The sequence below is a fragment of the Oncorhynchus masou genome, chromosome 6 (genome assembly GCF_036934945.1).
Source record: "Oncorhynchus masou masou isolate Uvic2021 chromosome 6, UVic_Omas_1.1, whole genome shotgun sequence".
In the NCBI taxonomy this organism is placed as follows: Eukaryota; Metazoa; Chordata; class Actinopteri; order Salmoniformes; family Salmonidae; genus Oncorhynchus; species Oncorhynchus masou.
Window position 1 is genome coordinate 79,631,804 of NC_088217.1, and position 23,332 is coordinate 79,655,135.

General features: G+C 42.2%; 1 protein-coding gene across 6 annotated transcripts; it reads left to right on the top strand.

The window, feature by feature from the left end:
* The first annotated feature begins 1,640 nt into the window (after positions 1-1,640).
* On the top strand, positions 1,641-23,317 carry LOC135542740 (ATP-dependent RNA helicase DDX3X-like). 6 transcript variants are annotated; one of them, XM_064969908.1, is made up of 18 exons: positions 1,641-1,973; positions 8,626-8,677; positions 10,671-10,721; positions 11,284-11,331; positions 12,365-12,689; positions 12,826-12,933; positions 13,121-13,220; positions 13,463-13,598; positions 13,739-13,935; positions 14,268-14,428; positions 15,692-15,836; positions 16,078-16,222; positions 18,200-18,250; positions 19,067-19,248; positions 19,477-19,594; positions 19,707-19,860; positions 19,979-20,109; positions 20,279-23,317. In XM_064969908.1, exons 1-18 carry the CDS (start codon positions 1,929-1,931, stop codon positions 20,473-20,475), a joined length of 2,346 nt encoding a protein of 781 aa, XP_064825980.1. In that variant the 5' UTR covers positions 1,641-1,928; the 3' UTR covers positions 20,476-23,317. The 6 variants fall into 6 exon arrangements, with proteins under 6 accessions (XP_064825980.1, XP_064825981.1, XP_064825983.1 ...); XM_064969909.1 differs by having other exon boundaries at positions 1,642-1,973; positions 11,287-11,331; XM_064969911.1 differs by lacking the exon at positions 18,200-18,250 and having other exon boundaries at positions 1,642-1,973.
* The last annotated feature ends 15 nt before the right edge of the window (positions 23,318-23,332 follow it).

Below are 23,332 nucleotides of genomic sequence, written 5' to 3' on the forward strand. Positions count from 1 at the left end.
GAATCATGTAGTAAAAGTGTTAAAAAAATCAAAATGCATTTTATATTTTATATTCTTTAAATAGCCAACCTTTGCCTTGATAACAGCTTTGCATACTCTCTCAACCAGCTTCATGAGGTAGTCACTTGGAATGCATTTCAATTAACTGGTGTGCCTTGTTAAAAAAAAAAATATATATATATATATTTAACCTTTCATTTAACTAGGCAAGTCAGTTTGAACAAATTCTTAGTTACAAAGACGGCCTACCCCGGCCAAACCCGGACGACGCTAGACCAATTGTGTGTCGCCTTATGGGACTCCCAATCACGGCCGGATGTGATACAGCCTGAAGATAAACTTTTGTTAAAAGTTCATTTGTGGAATTTCTTTCCTTAATGCGTTTGAGCCAATCAGTTGTGTTGTGACAAGGTAGGGGGGTATACAGAAGATAGCCCTATTTGGTAAATGATCAAGTCCATATTATGGCAAGAACAGCTCAAATTAGCAGCGAGAAATGACAGTCCCTCATTACTTTAAGACATGAAAGTCAGTCAATATGGAACATTTCAAGAACTTTTAAAGTTTCTTCAAGTGCAGTCTGAGGACCGCCACAGGAAAGGAAGACCCAGAGTTACCTCTGCTGCAGAGGATAAGTTCATTAGAGTTACCAGCCTCAGAAATTACAGCCCAAATAAATGCTTCACAGAGTTCAAGTAACAGACACATCTCAACATCAACTGTTCAGAGGAGACTGCGTGGATCAGGCCTTCATGGTCTGATTGCTGCCAAGAAACTACTACTAAAGGACACCAAGAAGAGACTTGCTTGGTTCAAGAAACATAAGCAATGGACTTTAGACCGGTGGAAATCTGTCCTTTGGTCTGCATGTGTAGTTCCCACCATGAAGCATGGAGGAGGAGGTGTGGGGGTGCTTTACTGGTGACACTGTCAGTGATTTAGATTTCAAGGCACACTTAACCAGCATGGCTACCACAGCATTCTGCAGCGATATGCCATCTGATCTGGTTTGCGCTTTGTGGGACTATCTTTTGTTTTTCAACAGGACAATGACCCAACACACCTCCAGGCTATGTAAGAGGTATTTGACCAAGAAGGAGAGTGATGGAGTGCTGCATCAGATGACCTGGCCTCCACAATCACCTGGCCTCCACAATCACCTGACCTCAACCCAATTGAGATGGTTTAGCATGAGTTGGACTGCAGAGTGAAGGAAAAGCAGCCAACAAGTGCTCAGCATATGTGGGAACTCCTTCAAGACAGTTGGAAATTTTTTTATCTACTTAGAAAAATCTAAAATATATTTTTAGTTTAACACTTTAATACATGATTCCATTATTTCATAGTTTTGATGTTTTCAGTATTTGTCCTCAATGGGCAAAATAGGAAAAAATAAAGGACTTAAATGAATGGTATGTCCAAACTTTTGACTGATACTGTATGAGGTATTGATTGTCATTTATCTTTATATCTTTAACTCAACTATGACGATGTCGATATTCTACATCACAATTGAATATTAAATAGTCCAGCAAATTATGCAAATGTAGCCAGACTTTTAAAAACTTTTTGGAAAGGGTGATACAATGTCGTGATATGCGCAATGTCCTCTGCTCTTTGTGGTTGTCTCAACCAATAAAATCTCGCTCTGAGTTCCTGCTTCTAGCTTCCATTACACCACGACACGCACCACCACCAGTTAGTAAGCGGTGTCGGTTTTAAAGGCTTTTGACCACCTAACTATAGTGTCATGAAAATAAGCAAAAATAATTTACAGTAATATAATATATCAACTGTATCTTCAAGGTTCATTCATTCGGAAATTGACAAAAGAAGAAAAGACGAGCGAAACCTAAGGGACGTCGACAAACCGGCAAACAAAGAGATCCCTTCTCGACGACAACATTTTTCCTCAATATTCTTTAGTTATGAGTCATGTGGCCGTCGAAAATTTACACGGTCTAGAACAGCAGGTGAGTTTTCTGTATTTCTTTTTTATTTGTGTTCATGTCTATAACACGTCGGAATGAGTAGAACGAGTCTGAAAATGCAGTCGTGGATACCAAGCTAGCTGATTAGCTTTGCTCGCTAGCTGTAACTGCGTGTGTTGTCTAATCTCTTGAGTAAAATGGAGGCCGGTGGGTGATAATGGTTGGTGACGATGCTTCACGTTCAACAATACAGTATTTCTCACAATTGGGTTGATCCTTAAGTATACCTCTAAGACATGCAATCTAACCCCTATGTTCAATGTTGGTGACATTAAAAAAAATAAAAAAATATTGCATTTATTCACTTGAGCTCATTGTTAGCCTGCTTGCTAGTTTGGCCTCTAGTTAGCGTTAGGTACGTACGCTAACATGAAAGCTAGCTGGCAACATTTTCTTCTGCGTCACTGTCACATTGTTTTATTCCCGAATGAACAAAGCGTGTTTATGCTTTGCACAGTTGCTGGCTAGCAACGACTGCACTGTTTTGTGTTGTGCTATAGATTTTGTTGCATGTTAAAGAACCTGTCATTATTAAGTCATCCAGTTTTTGTCACCTGCAACGTTAGTCCAGCCGACAGTATCCAGGAAAACACCCATTAATTTGGTATGGAAGCATTATAAAAGTGAGTCTTGCTGTAACTGCATTTGCAAATGCAACATTTGTCTATGTTAAATAAGGTTTCATCTTCCATGTTTGACCAAACATAATTAGTATGCTGTCATGACATTTTCTGATAGTCAGCAGATGCATATTTGACATGTGCTTGGCAGTGTGAATGGATGTTGGGTTGGTGGGGGCCAACTTATTTTGACACAGGAAATAAGATCTCTGAGCCATGTTGGTCACGCTCCTTGATAACCTGTATTTGTCTGTCGAGCAAAGGACTCGAGGGGAAGAACTTCGGTAGCAGTATATACATTTGAGCAGAGAAGAATCTTAGTCCAACTCTGTAATTGGAGTGTTTTGGTAGGGTTAGGGAACGAAATCAAGCTATGGTTCGTTCTGGTGTTACACTTTGTATTCCATGACTTAGAGAAGCTTCTCATGAACACACAATACTTTATTTCCTGATGATAGGATTTACCATTGCTAATATCAAATGTTCAAGTGATTTAAAAAGGTCGCGACAGGTCATTGTCAACCCGTATTCAATAATAGGACCAAATCACTTTTCTGAATTCTTAAATTAAACACATATTGTCCAATATTTCAAGATGGGGTGGTCATACTGTTACGATATTTTCAGGGCTGATGTAGAATAGAGATTATTCAAATAAAAGCAATAAATGATTAACTTAAATGCTTTTATTCAAATTAGGCACTTCATATGCAAACCAGAATACATAATTACTGTCATTTGAGCCCAATTGAAAGTAGGGTGGTCGTATTAACATATATAAATGCTTTATACCAAACTGAGTTGGCAAAAATTTGAAACAATTTATGTATTTAGCTTTCAACTTTTTACACTACTTTATGCAAATTACATATTAAATACACTCCTACACTCACACACTCACAGCCTAATGGTGTCTGCATGCTTCTCACCCACAATCATTTGGAACAGTTTATGCATTTATTATAACAGTGTTACATTTTTGTTCATTTTGGTTTTCAGCTGTTCACGCCCCTTCGTCTGTGAATGGTCAGCAGTATGGATTCTTCAATGAAGTGTGTTGACATTCCAATGAGAGTAATATTTTTCACTTTAGAAATAATGCACCGAAATTATTTGTTAGATTTTAAAAAAAGAAAATGGAAAATAAGAGGGTTGGGGGGACACGTCTTTGGCAACGACCTCAATGATTTACAGATTTCCTGAGTTGTCTATTTTGACCAAGTGTATTCTGGCTATGGTGTCTCAAGATGGACAAAGGTACTATTGCTTATTTTCTTTAAGCAATGTTCTTTTAATCTGTCTAGGACACGGACCCCCCCAACATTCCGCTGAAAAGGCACGGGAAATTCCAAAATATATTTTTTAAATATGTAACTGTCACACATTAACTCTTGTAACTACCCATCCCGGATCCGGGAGCGTTGCCATCAACTGACACTAATTAGCATAACGCAACAATGTAAATATTACTAGAAAATATTCATGAAATCACAAGTGAAATATATTGAAACACAGCTTAGCCTTTTATTAATCACCCTGTCATCTCAGATTTTGAAAATGGGCTTTACAGCCAAAGCAAGACGAGCATTTGTGTAAGTTTATCGATAGCATAGCATTATGCCTAGCTAGCAGCAGACAACCTGGTCATGAAAATAAGAAAAGCAATCAAATTAAATCGTTTACCTTTGAGCTTCGGATGTTTTAACTCAAGACTCCCAGTTAGATAGCAAATGTTCCTTTTTTCCAAAAATATTATTTTTGTAGCCGAAATCACTCCGTTAATTTTTCACGTTTGCCTGAGAATTCGACCGGAAATTGCGGTCACGACAACGCTGAAAGATATTCCAAATTAGCTCCATAATATCGACCGAAACATGGCAAACGTTGTTTATAATCAATCCTCAAGGTGTTTTTCAAATATCTATTAGATAATATATCAACCGGGACAGGTGGCTTGGCTTCTTAGTAGGAAAGAGAGAAACAATGGCCGCATTTGTCTCTTACGCACAAAACACTCTGAGACTCCAGCTGACCACTGACTCAATGTTGACGTCAGGCTCATTTTTCAAAATAAAAGCCTGAAACGATGTATTGTGACACTAGACACATTAGGGAAGCCATAGAAAAAGGAATCTGGTTGATATCTCATTCACTGCTCAATAGGGACGCATAGGAACGCAGAGCTTTCTTTCCCTTCCTGATTGGATTTTTCTCAGGCTTTCGCCTGCAATATCAGTTCTGCTATACTCACAGACAATATTTTTACATTTTTAGGAACTTTAGAGTTTTCTATCCTAAGCTGTCAATTATATGCATATTCTAGCATCTTGTCCTGACAAAATAGCCCATTTACTTTGGGAACTTTTTTTTCTCCAAAAATAAAAATAGTGCCCCCTAGGTTCAACAGGTTTTAACAAGTCCAATACAGTAAATGAAAGATAAAAATCTTGTTAATCTACCCATCGTGTCCGATTTTTAAAATGTTTTACAGCGAAAACACATATATTTGTTATATCACCACCAAATCCAAAAAAACGCAGCCATTTTTCCCAGCCAAAGATAAAGTGTATCACTAACCTTTGATAATCTTCATCAGATGACACTCATAGGACATCATGTTACACAATACATTTGTTTTGTTCGATAATATTCATATTTATATCCACAAATCTCGGTTTACATTGACGCCATGTTCAGAAATGCCTCCAAAATATCCGGAGTAATTACAGAGAGCCATGCCATATAACAGAAATACTCATCATAAACTTTGATGAAAGATACATGTTTTACATATAATTAAAGATACACTGGTTCTTAATGCAATCACTGTCAGATTTTTATTTTATTTTTTACAAAAAAAGCATACCATGCAATAATCTGAGACGGCGCTCAGACGTAAATATATTACTCCGCCAGGTTGGAAGTCAACAGAAATACGAAATTACATCATAAATATTCCCGTTACCTTTGGATGATCTTTCATCAGAATGCAGTGCAAGGAATCCTAGTTCCGCAATAAATCGTTGTTTTGTTCGATAATGTCCATTACTAGTGTCCAGTTTGCTACTTTTGCTTGCATGTTTAGTTCACATGTCCAAAAGCTGGCGCTGGTCCAGGCGAACTCGGACGAAAACTTCAAAAAGTTATATTCCAGGTCGAATAAACTGGTCAAACGAAGTAGAGAATCAATCTTCGGGATGTTATCATATATATCCAATAACGTTCCAACCGGATCATTCGTTTTTGTCTACAGAGTAATGGAACGCAAGGCATATAATGAGTACTGTGCGTAACCAGTAACTGGCATTCTGCCAGACCAGTGACTCAAATAGCTGCCATCTGGTCCCACATCACACGAGAGGTTTCATTCCACGTTCTACTGACTGTTGACATCTAGTGGAGGGCGTAGGAAGTGCGAACAGATCCATGTATTATTGGGGTGTGAGTAGGCGATGAGTTGAAAATCAAACAGCCCCAGAATTTCCGCTTCCTGTTTGGAAGTTTGCCTGCCCTATGAGTTCTGTTATACTCAGACATAATTCAAACAGTTTTAGAAACGTCAGTGTTTTCTATCCAATAGTAGTAATAATATGCATATATTAGCATCTGGGACAGAGTAGGAGGCAGTTCACTATGGGCACGCAGTTCATCCAAAGTGAAGATGATGCCCCCTATCCCTAAAAGGTTTTAAGGGAATATATGAGCACACTCGTTCGGCTTGCCGAAGGCATGCGGAAGGCTTAAGATACACACTTCTCAGCATCCCCACACAGTTACCCAACACACACTTCTCACTAAGTCTGAACTGTATCACAGAAAGCTACTAGTCGACTGTGTAGCCTAGTGGTTAGAGCATTGGACTAGTAACCGAACCAAATCCCCGAGCTGACAAGGTACAAAATCTGTCGTTCTGCCCCTGAACAGGCAGTTAACCCACTGTTCCTAGGCCGTCATTGAAAATAAGAATTTGTTCTTAACTGACTTGCCTAGTAAAATAAAGGTAAAATAAAAAATAGTCCAATAACGTACACTATATGGCCAAAAGTATATGGACACCTGCTCGCCCAACATCTAATTTCAAAATCATAGGCATTAATATGGAGTTGGTCCCCCTTTTGCTGCTTCAACAGCCTCCACTCTTCTGGGAAGGCTTTCCACTAGATGTTAGAACATAGCTGCAGGGACTTGCTTCCATTCAGCCACAAGCATTAGTGAGGTTGGGCACTGATGTTGGGTGATTAGGCCTGGATCGCAGTCGGCGTTCCAATTCATCCAAAAGAGTTGAGGTCAGGGCTCTGTGCAGGCCAGTCAAGTTCTTCCACACCGATCTCCACAAACCATTTATGTATGGACCTCGCTTTGTGCACGGGGGCATTGTCATGCTGAAATAGGAAAGGGCCTTACCCAAACTGTTGCCACAAAGCACAGAATCATCTAAAATGTAATTGTATGCTGTAGCGTTATCTCCCTTCACTGGAAATAAGGGGCCTAGCCCAAACAGTGAAAAACAGCCCCAGACCATTATTCCTCCTCCACCAAGTCTTTGTTGGCACTATGCTTTCAGGCAGGTAGTGTTCTCCTGGTATTTACCAAACCCAGATTTGTCCATCGGACAGCCAGATGGTGAAACATGATTCATCAAACCAATGCACGCGTTTCCACTGCTCGAGAGTCCAAAGGGGGCAAGCTCTACACCACTCCAGCCGATGCGTTGCGCATGGGAATCTTAGGCTTGTGTGCGGCTGCTCGGCCATGGAAACCCTTTACATGAAGCTCCCGACTAACCGTACTTGTGCTGATGCTTCCAGAGACAGTTTGGAACTCTGTAGTGAGTGTTGCAACCGAGAACAGATTTGTACGTGCTTCAGCAGTCCTGTTCTTTGAGCTTGTGTGGCCTACCACTTGCTTCTAGAAGTTTCCACTTCACAGCACTTAATGTTGACCGGGGCAACTCTTGCAGGCCAGACATTTAACGAACTGACTTGATGATGCTTCGTTGAAAGTCATTGATCTCTTCAGTGAGGCCATTCTATTGCCAATGTTTGTCTATGAAGATTGTATGGCTGTGTGCTCGATTTTATACACCTGTCAACAACGGGTGTGGCTGAAAAACACTAATTTGAAGGGGTGTCCACACTTTTTTATTATAGTGTAACATAAAGTATATTTGGATTTTTGGACATTGGGCAACAGCTGATACTTTGTTTAAAAAAGGCTATACGTTTTTATTTGAGTGAAAACTGATTTGTTTACTCAGTTTAAATAAATAAAAAGTTTTTATTTTTTACATTTTTATTTTTTACATTGGTCCATTATTTCTCCCTCACCGAACACCCTAGTTTTGGGTCTGTATTCCTTTTCACCAACTTTCTTCCTGAAGATCTACTGTCCTGTAGGTTTTGAGGCCAACCCAAATTTAGCATATCTGATTCAGCTAGTTAAGGTCTTGTTGAGCAGCTAAATGGTAGAATCAGGTGTGTTAAATTAGAGTTGGATGGTAGATCTCCAGGAAGAGGGTTGTGCAGCCCAGATCTAATCTAGCCTATTGGCAGTTTTGAGTGTCTGCCTTGTAAGAAAGTATCTTTTGTTGCTTGCAAAGGTACACCCACGGTAGACTGCTTTGCAAAGTGTACAATTGAAACGTACTGTAATCGGATTGTGGTGGGGGGGGGCAACAAAACTAGACAGGGGAGTTCCCTGCTTCACATTTGTATAATGGGGGGAAGCACTGTAGTATAAGGGATATTCATGTCTTTCTGCTTTCTGAAGATCAACAGTTTGTCACTTTATTTTGGATAGTGTGACCATCTGTTGATATGCAACTGCTGGTGTGAGTTAGGATAAGTGTTAGGGTTAGTTGAAATGTTACTGTAGAGCATCTATAGATGGAGTGTTACCCAGTTTTTGTCACCCTTTGTCTTGCGGCTTACTGTCCTATATGCATGTTTAGAATTACATTTATCCGTAACAGTGTTTACTGTAGTACTTAACTATGTTTTAATTTTCTATTTCAGCTTGCTGTCCTAGGCTTGAACAATGCTGATGGGCAGGGTGGAGGCACTGGCAGTAAGTGATCTCTACTCTTTGAGCCAAAGGACATCTAGGTTGTGTTATGGTGATCCTTTTCTTTTATGATCACTTGGTCTGAAGCAGCCCTCACTCTTATCCTTTCCTTCAGGGCCATTGGGTGGTTCAAGGACTGAATATAACCCTCCCCGCAGGTGGCCTTTTTAATGGATAATTCATACCCCAAAGTCAAAAACCTGTCAGGTGTTTTCAGACCTTAGAAGTGGTCTGAAGTCGAGCTGAGTTAGTGTTCTGCAGGAAACTGCAGATAAATGATTGGTACTGTTCAATAGAGGTCGACCGATTTTATGATTTTTCAAAGCCGATACTGATTATTGGAGGACCAAAAATGCAGATACCGATTAATCAGCCAATTTTTTTATTTTACTTATTTGTAATAATGACAATTACAACTACCAAATGAACACTTATTTTAACTTAATATAATGCATCAATAAAATCAATTTAGCCTCAAGTAAATAATGAAACATGTTCAATTTGGTTTAAATAATGCAAAAACAAAGTGTTGGAGAAGAAAGTAAAAGTGCAATATGTGCTATGTCAGAAAGCTAACTTTTCAGTTCCTTGCTCAGAACATGATTCCTTTTCACATGAGTCTTCAATATTCCCAGGTAAGAAGTTTTAGGTTGTAGTTATTATAGGAATTATAGAACTATTTCCCTCTACCATTTGTATTTCATTAACCTTTGACTATTGGATGTTCTTATAGACACTTTAGTATTGCCAGTGTAACAGTATAGCTTCCATCCCTCTCCTCGCTCCTCCCTGGGCTCGAACACAACGACAACAGCCACCATCGAAGCAGCGTTACCCATGCAGAGCAATGGGTAACGGCTAGAAGGCTCAGAGTGAGTGACGTTTGAAACGCTATTAGCGCACGCTAACTAGCCAGCCATTTCACTTTGGTTACACCAGCCTCATCTCGGGAGTTGATAGGCTTGAAGTCATAAACAGCGCAGTGCTTGACGCACAACGAAGAGCTGCTGGCAAACCGCACCACAGTGCGGTTTGAATTAATGTTTATGCGCCTGCTTCTGCCTACCACCGCTCAGTCAGATACTTAGATACTTGTATGCTCAGTCAGATTATATGCAACGCAGGACACACTAGATAATATCTAGTAATATCATCAACCATGTGTAGTTAACTAGTGATTATGATTGATTGTTTTTTATAAGATAAGTTTAATGCTAGCTAGCAACTTACCTTGGCTTACTGCATTCGTGTAATAGGCAGTCTCCTTGTGGAGTGCAACGAGAGAGAGGCAGGTCGTTATTGTGTTCGACTAGTTAACTGTAAGGTTGCAAGATTGGCTCCCCCGAGCTGACAAGGTGAAAATCTCTTTCTGCCCCTGAACAAGGCAGTTAAGCCACTGTTCCTAGGCTGTCATTGAAAATAGAAATGTGTTCTTAACTGACTTGCCTAGTTAAATACAGGTATAATTATTTTATATATTTTAATCAGCGCCCAAAAATACCGATTCACGATTGTTATGAAAACTTGAAATCGGCCCTAATTAATCGGCCATTCCGATTAATCGGTCGACCTCTACTGTCCAATCAAAGGCCCACGAAACATCCCTGGTCATTGTGGGAAAGAGACGAGAGTAGGGAGCTTTAAACTATTGGGACCGACTCACATTTCCATCAGTGTATTACTAGGTTCATTTAGGTATAAGATGCCATCAAGTGATTTTAATTTCACTTATTTGTTTTTAGCCAATTCATGCTCTTATCATTTATGAAATCGCATAAACGCCATTTAAATTATCAGTTTCCTCATTTCGGATACATGAGTTTTCCAATTTGTTTGTTTAATCAAACAGGCCAGATAGGCTACTTAATCCCTATTAAATTAATCCCTATTAAATTAAAGGGATTGAGACATCCCTAGAATAAGACTAGGAACCCATTAGACCTTTGACGTGTTTGTGTACAGTACTGCCCTTGTGTTCACAAGTCTGTCTCTCTAGGGACCTGTTACATTCCACCTCATTTACGGAACCAAGAGGCTTCCAAAAATGGTAAGTGTCGTCCCCTCCATCAACAGTACCACCTCTATGAGGTATGCCAGTTGGACACTGTAAAAATGCCCTGGCCCCCTAGTGGTCAAGAATGCCAATAATGCCATAATACATTGTTGTGGCCCATAATAAACATTTCACAAAATTGATTGAGCTAGCAACAATGTTGTGAAATTCCCTTTAAAAAAACCCAGACAATTAGCTTTAGTTTTATCTTGACAATATCTTCTCGCTGGGACAAGGTCAGCTAGAGGGTGACCCGACTATTGATTTTCTCCACTAGTTGGAAACAGTGGCGTAAAGGTTGCGTCAGAATCCCCATCTTATATAGCCAGCCGCTTGTTTTTCTCATCCCAAAAGACACTACGGGAAGACGGACACAAAACCGTGCATATCCAATGTCCTGGAGTCCATTTTGTGACAGCATCTGGGAACTGCGTTGACAAACCATCAACCACTCCATTTCCCTGCTCTTACTGGCCAACATTCGCAGTACATCGGCAGCATGTTTTCATCATGAAGCCCCCCCCCCCCCCCCATGATGCTTTTTATTTTTTTGCAGCAGATGCTTTCTCTAGACCGAGCGCCTTGTCAATGGCACCAGGAAGCTGTAAGTCCCTTTACAGTCCGCTCTTTGGCTGAGGGAAGCTCTGGCGTTTTTTTATTTTAAATGTTGTCTTTATTTTATTCTGCATGTTTTAATTAAATTGCCTACCAGAACGGTGGTCTCACTCAATTCGATTAGAAAACAAGGCCACGTGCATTTAGACAAGGGGACTGGAGGCTCTCAAATTACATCTTTAAAACCACATTCCCATGGGTGAAATGAAGACATGACTGGCTTTTTCCTGCATTATGGGTGTTGGCAGCCGCTCACATGCTTACATTTTGTTCAAACAAAAAACAGCCTCCATTAGTTATGTCATTCCAACATACTGCTTAATTGCAACGTATCTATTTATTTGTGTGTGGAATTGAAAGTGGTAGGTATTAGCAAATTAATGCTGCTTGCATAACAAATGTTCCTTAATCGGGACCCAAGTTAATGAGCCAAATTATTGACTTGTGTATACTGTTTTGTATGGCTTGTGCATTGTTTACTGGGAAAATAAGCCAGGTCCTTTTTAATTGAAGTATTTCCCTTTTCAGAGGCATCCATGAGGTAACAAGTGGTGGGTATCTGGGACGTTAAAGCCAAAGGAATCAAGAAGGGCGTGGTTCCATTGTGCCCCTAACTCCTACTAGCTCTAAAGGACCTCAACACATTTCTTACAGCCATCCAGGTCGTTCTAATCTGTTAACATAGAAAGGCTAAGCGGAAGTAGTTAGAGGCTGAAATGGAACTAGGCCTACTTGGTCCAAATCTCTCTTCCTATAGGGTCCATTACTGCCTACCACCGTTGTGCCCTTGAGCAAGGCACTACCTCTAAGTGCTCTAGGGGTGCTGCTCTGCCGCTGCCCCTGTGTTGCTCCCAGCCTGTGGTGTCTGTGAGATTGGGTACTGTGACAGCAACAACTAAAGAATATCTGTGCAAATGGACCAATAAACAACGTATTGTATTGACTGCGTGTGAGGAGGAAACCCTCTTGTACTATGGGAGTCAACATGTCTCCCCTCTATTTCCTTTCTGTTTTTACCCAAGATACGCCTGGCGGTTGGGACGGTGGACGCAACAATGGCTTCGTGCAGAATGGTTACCACGACAACCGCATGAATGGGGGCAACAGGTACAACAGTGGCCCGCCTCGCATGGAGAGGGGCAGGGGGGGTGGAGGTTTCCGCGGCGGAAGGGGCGGGTCCTACAACCCGGTACAGCCTATGCAGAATGCCGGCATGTTTGGCGTCTACGACAACAAAGATGGCGGCGGCTGGAACACGACTAAAGATGCCTACACCAGCTTCGGCGCACGTCCCGACAGGGGAAAGTCTGCTTTTTTCAATAACGGCGGGAGTGCACCCCGAGGAAGGTGAGAAGATTAGAGAATTTACTCCCAAGCCCTTAGCCAGCTGTTTTCAGGTTCCTCAGAGTTCTGTGCTGTACCATGAGGCAACTCATTAGCAAGCTAGCTTTCCTGACCCCTGTGGTTATGTTATGCTTGACAGTTACCAGCGTGGAGGGTTTGGAGGCAGTGGAAACAGCCGCTGGGTGGAGGAGTCCAGGGATGATGAGGACTGGTCCAAACCCACTCAGGCCAATGAGCGCCTGGAACAGTGAGTAGTAACCTAACCTACCCCCCTTTCTGCATACTAATGATATTTCAATAATGAGGCGTTACCAATGTCATTTTACAATACATCACTATCCGCTGTCCCTTATCAATATCCCCTCTCATAAAAATGGTCACGTAGACCTTTTTCTGTCACTTTCCTGACCTTCTGTGTTTCTGCTTCTCCCCAGGGAGCTGTTCGCTGGTGGCAACACAGGGATTAACTTTGACAATTACGACGACATTCCCGTTGAGGCCACTGGCCAAAACTGCCCCCATCACATTGACAGCGTGAGTCCCCAAGTATTCTAGCCAAATAACTCTGTTTCAGATCCAATAACCCTCATGTCCTATTAGTCAGCATTTTGTTGGTATTCTTCAAAACCAGAAGCGTTTCCTATGGGCTCTACTGAGCAGCTTGTGGTGCTGTTGAATCCCCCTGCACATACCCCCCCCCCCCTTGCCTCTGAAACAGAGTTGCGTGAAAGCTGTTTGGTGTTCATTTGAGTGACTGGTTTGTCTTCATATTTCAGTTCCAAGACGTGGAGATGGGAGAGATCATCATGAGTAACATTGCCCTGACCCGCTACACTCGGCCCACTCCGGTCCAGAAGTACGCCATTCCAATCATCAAGAACAAGAGGGACCTGATGGCCTGCGCCCAGACAGGTTAGAACCAGAGCGAACTAGAACCACTTCAAATTGGATTGGTCTGGAGAGCTATATGCAGATATGACTTACGATAACTGTATTGTACTGTAGTTCATTTAAGTATAGGTATATGACTAATATAAACAGTGGTCTCACAGGTTCCGGTAAGACTGCTGCGTTCCTGTTGCCTGTACTGAGTCAGATCTACACTGAAGGCCCAGGAGAAGCCCTCGCTGCCCAGAAGTCTGGAGGACAGGACAACGGAAAGTATGGTCGCCGTAAGCAGTACCCCCTCGCTCTGGTCCTGGCCCCCACCAGAGAACTGGCCCTGCAGATCTACGAAGAGGCCAGAAAGGTAAGCAACTGCCCTCCTCTCACCTGGGATGTTATTGCGGGTGTAGCAAAATGCTTGACACACCCACGCAATGTGACCACACACACACAGAGGGGACAGATATCCCATCAGCATCAATACCAGCTAGGTCGGTAGCGGTCTGCCAGTGGGCCTCTGTCTCTTGGTCTCTGTTTTTGTGTTGCCTGCCAACCAGCCAAGGTTGGTATTAGGGAACTGGAGTGTAACACACAATCCCTGTTTGTGTTCTCCTTTCTCTCTCCTCTCTTGTTCCTTTCCCTGCCTTCTCTCTCTGTACCCTGTATTCCCCCTCTCCCTTCTCTCTCCTGCTGTAGTTTGCATACCGGTCCCGTGTGCGTCCTTGTGTGGTGTACGGAGGGGCTGACATTGGCCAGCAGATCAGAGACCTGGAGCGAGGCTGTCACCTGCTGGTGGCTACACCTGGACGCCTGGTGGACATGATGGAGAGGGGCAAGATCGGCCTCGACTACTGCAAGTGAGTAAACTTCCAACATGCTGGACTGCTGGCAGACTGAGCTGTCCCAGACATAGCATCTGGTTCTTGACTTCATTGTTTTTGAAAGGTGTAGACAAGTTACAAAGCCCCAGGGCCCAGTCACTAGGCACTTTACCTAGATTAATAACCTAAGCCCTATTCGTATTGGGTTAGTTTTACTGGGGGAGATGTGGTGATTTGTTCACATAATTCCCATCTGTGATTTTAAGTCCTGTCCAAATTTTCCATGTCTGTCATTTTTAAGTAGCAGGAGAGTAGTAAATCCAGCTGGAAAAACCTAGCATCTCCAAAGTACTCTGATAATACTAGTCATGTGCGACTCGATATCCCTATCTTTTGAGAGAAATGTCTTGAGTTTGACAGGCGTTGCTCATGTTTTGCGCAAGAAACAATAACTGATTTAGATGGGTTTTTAAGTGTATGAATGAAGGGCCAACATGTACCAACTTTCAGTGAATGCTTTTGTTTATACGTTTTGTGGCAATTAATTGAATATAGTTTTTTTTGTGCATATTTAATCTAATCTATATTTAACTTGCTGTTAATAGATCGCAAAGCAGCATTACAACGTAGCTAAACTTTTGGAAATGACAACTTCCCTTTCTCATCCATAGCCGAAAAATGCATCGCAAGTCTGCTATTTAGCTCGCATCTGTGGAATGGGGGCCTTTTAACGACATTTTCTACTGCAGAACGCTAAAATACCCTAATGATTGCACTTCCTCAATCCAAAGCTGGCTTGGTATAGTTTAGAAACTTGGGAGCTAAGCTCTAGTTATCAGTGTAGCCTGTTGTCACCTGGACATGTTGAAATATATCTTCACACCTAGAATAAAAACCTCCTGGTTTCTGTCATAACTGTCAATTTATTGAGTAGGAAAATAATTAATTACGGGGCAGTTTGGGGAAATAAACTTAACCCATCTGAATCGTCCTCTGGAATAAGACATTCTGGGGTAAAAATTACATAACCAATGTTCTCTAGTAATACTAGCACTGTGCAAATGGAGCTCTAGGTGAATTGCGTACATGTGGGCAATATGACTCATTCCACCTAGTGCATCAGAGTGCAAGCAAGAGCTGAGACCATATTGCATAGCCCAGCTCTAAATCTCCTGATGCAGCTTATCAGACTATTGATTAGTTGAATTGGCCTGCTGGACAGGAAAGGAATCCTACATACCCATGCGACTATGATGGGAAAACCAGTCTACAGCCAATCCCTGACCCTGTCTCTGTTAGTTACCTAGTGCTGGATGAGGCTGACCGGATGTTGGACATGGGTTTTGAGCCCCAGATCAGACGCATCGTGGAGCAGGACACCATGCCCCCTAAAGGCATCCGTCAGACCATGATGTTCAGCGCTACCTTCCCCAAGGAGATCCAGGTACTCACACCCACATGGTGTTCAGCTCCCTTTCCTAAAGAGATCATGTTACATGGACAATAATTCTTACACTCCAGTCCCCACAATTGCTTATGTATTTGTCAAAAGTATTGTGCTTAATGAGGAAAGGTGTTATTTGCCATATGTCCTCTCTATGGTGTATTAACCCACCTTTCCACACACATTTAATAAACTGTCCTCCACGGTGGTTCCACAACAATAACACAAACCCCTCGGTCAGATCCTGGCGCGTGACTTCCTGGAGGAGTATATCTTCCTGGCGGTGGGAAGAGTGGGCTCCACCTCTGAGAACATCACCCAGAAGGTGGTGTGGGTGGAGGACGGTGACAAGAGGTCCTTCCTCCTGGACTTGCTCAATGCTACAGGTAACTACCTGTCGCTGGCTCAACCCTCCTGTCCCTGTGTGTGTGTTACTTACTGGAACTTTTACTTGTAGTGCAGGGTTTCTCAAAGCTCATCCTGGGGACTTGCTCAATGTGTTCTGGATTTTACTCCAATTAAGCAACAATTGTATATACATTGATATGTGGTTGGTAAGGGCATTGAGTTATCTGAAGGAAGCTTTGATTGGTTGAAATTAAAACCTGCATGGACAGTGGGTGTTTAAGGACTGGAGTTGAGAAACCCTGTGTTTAAATAGCCCCTTGGTGTCTTATGAATATGTTGACTTGATCAGTTGGGCAAGGTGGAATCTGAAACGGCATGATTTCCCAACATCAGCTGTCTTTATTCAAATCTAACTAAATCCTGAAGCTAATCATTGATTGAATATGCAGACATGTCTTTGATAGGACATCTTCCCAGCAGATTCCACCTGCTCCTAACACTAGGCTAGTTCCTGATTTTTAAAGCTTGTCAGATGTAAGCTATAGATCGTAGAAGATGGGTAACCATTCAGCTGTGAGGGTCTAGGTATTGATTGCATTAGGTATTCTGTTCTTTCAGATGGTCATAAGCCTGGGTTGTGTTCAGTGGGCAGTTTTTGTGTGTTGAACGTGACCCAGTGTTGGTAGTGTCATAGGGTCAGATGTGAGGTGAAGACTTGTACTCAAGCTTAGGTATGTTGGCTATCATAAACTGACCCTGCCTAGTATCCCCAACCCCCAGTTACTCCTATGCAGAGCCATGTACACACAGAGTTCAGGAATCCATCCTCCATGTTGGCACAAAATGTTCCTCAACAATAACATTCTAATAATGAGGTCGTATTGTAACTTGTTGGTACCATTAACCTCTCTGGGATAGGGGGGTGCAAATGTCCCACTTGGCCAATTGCCAGGGAAAATGCAGAGCGCCAGATTCAAATAAAATACTAGAAAATTCAAACCTTCATTAAATCACATATGCAAGATGGCAAATTAAAGCTACACTCCTTGTGAATCCAGCCAACGTCAGATTTCAAAAAGGCTTTTCGGGGAAAGCATAAGAAGCTATTATCTGATGATAGCACAGCGGTAAACAGTAGCATATTTCAACCCTGCAGGCACTACACAACGCAGAAATAAAATATAAAACATGCCTTACCTTTGACGAGCTTCTTTTGTTGGCACTCCAATATGTCCCATAAACATCACAAATGGTTATTTTTGTTCGATTAATTCCGTCCATATATGTCCATTTATTTGGCGTGTTTGATCCAGAAAAAAACTGCTTCCAATTTGCACAAAGTCACCACAAAATATCTCAAAAGTTACCTGTCAACTTTGCCAAAACATTTCTAAATACTTTTGTCATACAACTTTAGGTATTTTTAAACGTTAATAATCGATCAAATTGAAGACTGGTCTATCTGTCAATAGAGGACGAGAGGAAACTAACGCTACTTTTCAAGTCTTGGCCAACTCTCAACAGCGTTACCCTTTTCCTGGATGGCCGTACTTCTTCATTGCACAAAGGAATAACCTCAACCAAAATTCCAAAGACTGACATCCAGTGGAAGCGGTAGGAACTGAAAACAAGTGCCTAAAAATATTGTTTCCCAATGAGAACTCACTGAACAGACAGACTCCCCCCCCCCCAAAAAAAAAATTCTGAGCGGTTTGTCGGCTTACACAAGTTCTGTTATACTCAGACATGATTCAAACAGTTTTAGAAACCTCCGTGTTTTCTATCCAAATATATACTAATAATATGCATATCTTATATTCTTGGCATGAGTAGCAGGAAGTTGAAATTGGGCACGCTATTTATTCAAAAGGGAAAATGCTGCCCCCTATACCTTAAGAAGTTAATGGCGGCCATTGGGTTTTCTGATCTCTGTTGGCTAGCCTCCCCCTTTTAATGTCACTTATGAACTGTTGAAACTGCAATGAGTTTATCATCGGGTTTGGTTTTATCCAAAGTCATTCCGAGTGAAGTTCAGGACAATGCAGGTGAAAACATAGAGAAACCTGGTAAGTAGGAATTTATTATTACTAAAGTGGATGTAGAAGCTTGTATCTCATTTCATATTTCAGTTTATTGATTTATTGCTTGGCCTGTATTGGTTACCCATAGTAGTCATCCATTTGTGTTCAGACGAGAAGGTCCCGTTGGTTCTGATCAGCCACCTAGTGTGGTTGTCATTGTGAGGTCATAAACTGTTCTGAAGGGTGTTGTCTCCTTTGTGTGTGTGTGTGTGTGTGTGTGTGTGTGTGTGTGGGGGGGTTGATTTGTTTAGCCCACACCCTGCTTGCTACTGCAACCGTTTGCCATTTCCTACACGTATGCTTTTGTTATGATGACCACGGCAGCCTGCAAAATGTTCACTGCAGGTAGAAAAATCAATAACATGATCCACTATTCTACCAGACGGAGATACATGTTCAAACATATCTCATCTGAATGGGCTGTAACATTTTAAACATTTTGAAGAAGCCCTCTGGTCATCATGCATCACGATTCACTGTAGAGTAGCCCGACACAGCTTTAGATATGCAGCTTTTCTTTGCCAGAGCTTCCATTTCTTAGCAACACTATGGATGTTTCTCCTCTCTCCTACTCCCACAGGGGGTAGTGGGTAGATGCTGTTTCCATACCTGTAATGTCTCCCCTAGGGCTCGTTTAGGAGGGTACTGAGCAAGCGCTGAACCTTGCAGATAGAAATGCCATGAATAGACCTGACGCTAAGCCTCCCATATCAGAAACTGAGGCCATGTCTGTTAGAAATAGATTCTGTATATCTGAACATTTTTAAGCAGTGACTAACCGGTCATCCTTCTCCTCCCCAGGTAAGAACTCTCTGACGCTGGTGTTTGTGGAAACCAAGAAGGGAGCGGATGCCCTGGAGGACTTCCTGTACCGCGAGGGTTACGCCTGCACCAGTATCCATGGCGACCGCTCCCAGAGGGACCGAGAGGAGGCTCTGCACCAGTTCCGCTCGGGACGCTGCCCCATCCTGGTCGCCACGGCGGTGAGTCTGCAAGCTGACATTTTGGTTTGAATTCTACAGCTCTGTGACAGGTAAAATATATTGGTTGACAAATGATAAAGCCAAACACACTAGGTCTTTGTTCAATACTGTTCAAGGCCTGGTGTTTGTTTTGCAATATGGTTGCATGTTGGGGTCATTTAAAAAGGGAGCTAACATGCTTCTGTTCCAACAAGGCGGCCAATAGTTGAATTCGGTCTCTTGTACCAGGTGGCTGCCCGTGGCCTGGACATCTCCAATGTCAAGCACGTCATCAACTTTGACCTGCCCAGCGATATAGAGGAGTACGTCCACCGTATTGGCCGTACTGGACGTGTAGGCAACCTGGGTAAGCCTCTACAACATTCAAGAACTCTCAACTCACCACTCAACGACACGTAATGCACATTTTTTTTTATTTAGATAACTATTTGACTGTAACATGGTGAACCCTCTCCCAGGTCTGGCCACGTCGTTCTTCAACGATAAGAACGGCAACATCACCAAGGACCTTCTGGACATCCTAGTGGAGGCCAAACAGGAAGTACCCTCCTGGTTGGAGAGCCTGGCCTATGAACACCAGCACAAGAGCAACACCCGCGGACGCTCCAAGAGGTGTACACACACACACACACACACACACACACACACACACACCTACATAAAGAAGCAGAAGTACAAGGGTTTAGAGACGTTTCACTCTCTTAATCACTGACTCATCCTCTCTGTTTAGGTTCACCTCTGGTGGCTTCGGAGCCAGGGACTACCGTCAGACCAGTGGCGGCGGCAGCACTGGAGGGTTCGGGGGTCGTGGTGGACGCCAGCCCGGTGGACATGGAGGAAACCGTGGATTCGGTGGCGGCGGTAAATATCAGTTAACCTCATACTGGAGCAACATTTGGGTATAAATATTACTGTTGGTCTATCCCACAATTCTTAGGACACAAGTCCAATAGTTAGTGTTTAATTCCAACCATGCTCCACACAGTCCTAATTCTCCTAACACTGTCCTGATCCCCCCCCCACATCACAGGTGGCTTTGGAGGAAACTTCTACACCAGTGACGGCTATGGAGGAAACTACACTCATCAGGGGGAGTGGACTGGTGGGGCAACTAAACGTTCCTCCAACCCTATCCCCATCTACCTACACCCCCCCCCCCCCCACCCCCCTACCATCGCAATGGGTCACGCCATGCCAAACTCACTGATGAGGAAACCACATGTGTAACCTAAGCCAGACTATATAAACCCCCGTGTAGCTTCCAAACAGACTGCAGTACATTACCAGCTGTGATTCTCTGACTGCTTATCCAAAAAATGGAGCTGAGAGACAGGGGACCGAGAGGACAGCTGACCAAGAGGAAAGCTGGAGCCACTGAGCGATTCCTAAAGAAACATGGCACCGCCAGGCTCTGGAATCATCGTGTGGCCGCCCGAAGTGATTATAGCGTATTTAGGGTCTTGGGACTTGCAGTTTTTTTTTTTTTTTTTTCACGACAACTGCTTTTTCTTTCTTTGTAACAAAACAAACTGAGGATCATTTGTTTGTAAATGTACTGTGCCTTTAACAATTAGATTGTTTTATCTGTATTTTCTTTTAAGCGTCATAACTGGCTGAAACCTGGCCAACGAACTAAATTATATATTTTTTGTTTTGGGGTTTAAATGTGGTTTTGTTATTTTATTCGGAAGGAAAGCAAAATAAGCTTGAACTAAATATCCAACCTTGGCAAACACTGAGATGACATGACTTTTGAGTGAGTCATTTGTCCATTTGAGCTTCAAATTTGTCACAGGGTAATCTGATGGCTCAAACTAGCTCCGACCGCATGTTGCAGCCATCCAATGAGAATTCCACTATAGGTTTTCAAACCCTTGTGTGACGAAAGTGCACTTCAAGGGAAAAAAGAGTTCAAAATATTTTTCGCTCACTCTATCCTGGAGAGGAATATGGTAGTCTTCACTAAACGAGCCATTCCAGTTGTACGATTTTAAAATTGAATATTTAAATGGTATGTTCATACATACAAGCTATTTGAGCAAGTCGACGCTCAAAGTTCAGTTCCCCACTAACAAATTGACTTGGCATTGTGGCACCTAGTGAAGCAACTTCTAGCTGCCTGGTGGGTGAATTTAGTTTTCGATTGAGCTTTTTTACTTAAACATTTTGGAGGATGGCAATTGACAAATATCCATCCTTCTGAGAGAATGTTTCTTAAAATTGTCAATTCTAAAACAGCACTTGCCATATAGAAAGTGAAGTTTGAATGGTTGCCATAGGACCACACAGTAACCTGGGTGGCTTTGCTTTTTGTCAAGGCCATCCTGGGATGAAATACGCATGCAAGTGTTGTTGTTTTTTGGTCAAGGAGTTAAAAACAAAATGCAAAAGGAAATTCTGCAGCAGGCTTTTATTTCATTACAAAATGTCGTTCTCTTACACCTTTAATTTAGTTCTCTTTTTCAAGCTGCGTTCGAATCCGAAGGACATTCTCGGGTTAACTGTTTAAAGACACAAGCTCTTCGTCCTCGGAGAGCGTAGGAAGGTCAGAAGTTAAGGGTCAGCAATGTACAGACGAGCAAACTGAATTGCACACGTAGCAAAGGGTGATGGGAAGTGCAGTTTATTTACCAGTGCAACATTTTAAGAGGCAATGTGGTTTTCCTGTGTATCCTGGCTGGTGTATCTAGCCCACGCGACCCGGCCAAAGACGGGGGTGCTTTAACTATCCTTGATTTCTGACACAGAACCAATGCAGCTATTCTTCCCTTTGTAGGGTTGGGCCGCCTTGATGTATTATGTAAAACCACTGGCCAGTTTACTACTATAGCTGGCATCCAGGCTTCCTCCTTATATAGGAGGGAGGCCCAATGTTGGCTAGAAAATGGCATTTTAAGTGCAATAGGTATATATTCTCAGTGTGTCTGTCGTGCCTTGACATTTTGAATGAATAAGTGGTTATGAAGCAGATGCACTGACAGTATTGTGTTAATTTAAGATTGAATGGTGCTACCTAAGTTAGGTCTATGCCCCTTTGTGATGTTACTTAACAGCCATCAAGTTTTCAAAAAAACAAACATTTTATTGCACATCTAGAGTTTTATATAAATGTCTTGAGTGTGTGTCCTTAAAGCTTCCGAATTTTGTGTGAGGAGATTGTGAAAAACGCAGCTTGTTTACGAAAGGGGAAGGGTTATCACTATTTAAACCAGGATTTATTTGGGACCAGGTGTTAGTTCAGTAGCAGTCTGAGAATTGAGCTATTTGCACACAGATTACTAGATTCTACTTTTGCTGCTAGTTTGTGTAATTTATTAAGCATTTTTGAGAAATATTTATTTTTATAAGCCTAAAGTGATAGTTTAAGGAACTTGACCAAAAGACAGTACAAAAACACTGGCACTTGAATGTTGAATGTCACCGGTATGCGTGGAAATTTATATTTTTCGGGGTAGTGTGAGCTTTTTAATGTCAGTCATATTGGACTCAAATCAAAATCCACACCTGTTACTTCTAGTAGTACTGGCCACACCGTCTAATCAACCTTAACATTTAATTGGCGAACAAAATTTGAAACAAACAACCAATGCCAAGGTTTGGATAAAAGTGATAACATTTTCTAAAAAATATTGTACCAGTGCAAGAAGTGTCCAGATTCTCTCCAATTCAATTAGCTTTTCCTTGTTTTTGAGGGTTTTCTTCCCTCCCCCAGCAAATGTCTGGCACATGGCAATCTTAAAGAAAGAAAACATGTGGCTCTGCTCTGTTGTATTTGCATATTTGGGCCTCCGTGCGTGTTCTGTGGAGTGTGTGGTGAGTCTTACAGTAACATTGGCTGACTGAGTCTGAAAAGTCAAGGTTTGGATGAAACGTATGAATGGAAATGTGAAGCTGCAGAGAGGAGAGGTTGGAGAGCTTTCGGCTGGCCAGACACTCCTGAACGCAACTGCGTCGCCCACTAGTTCGTATTTGCTTTATGTACTAGTTTAGAGGCTGTGCACTGCACGAGAAAACACCTGTGCATTTATTGTATGATTTTACCAAAATTAAAAAAGTTTTGACTTGCAAATACTTAACCAACTTT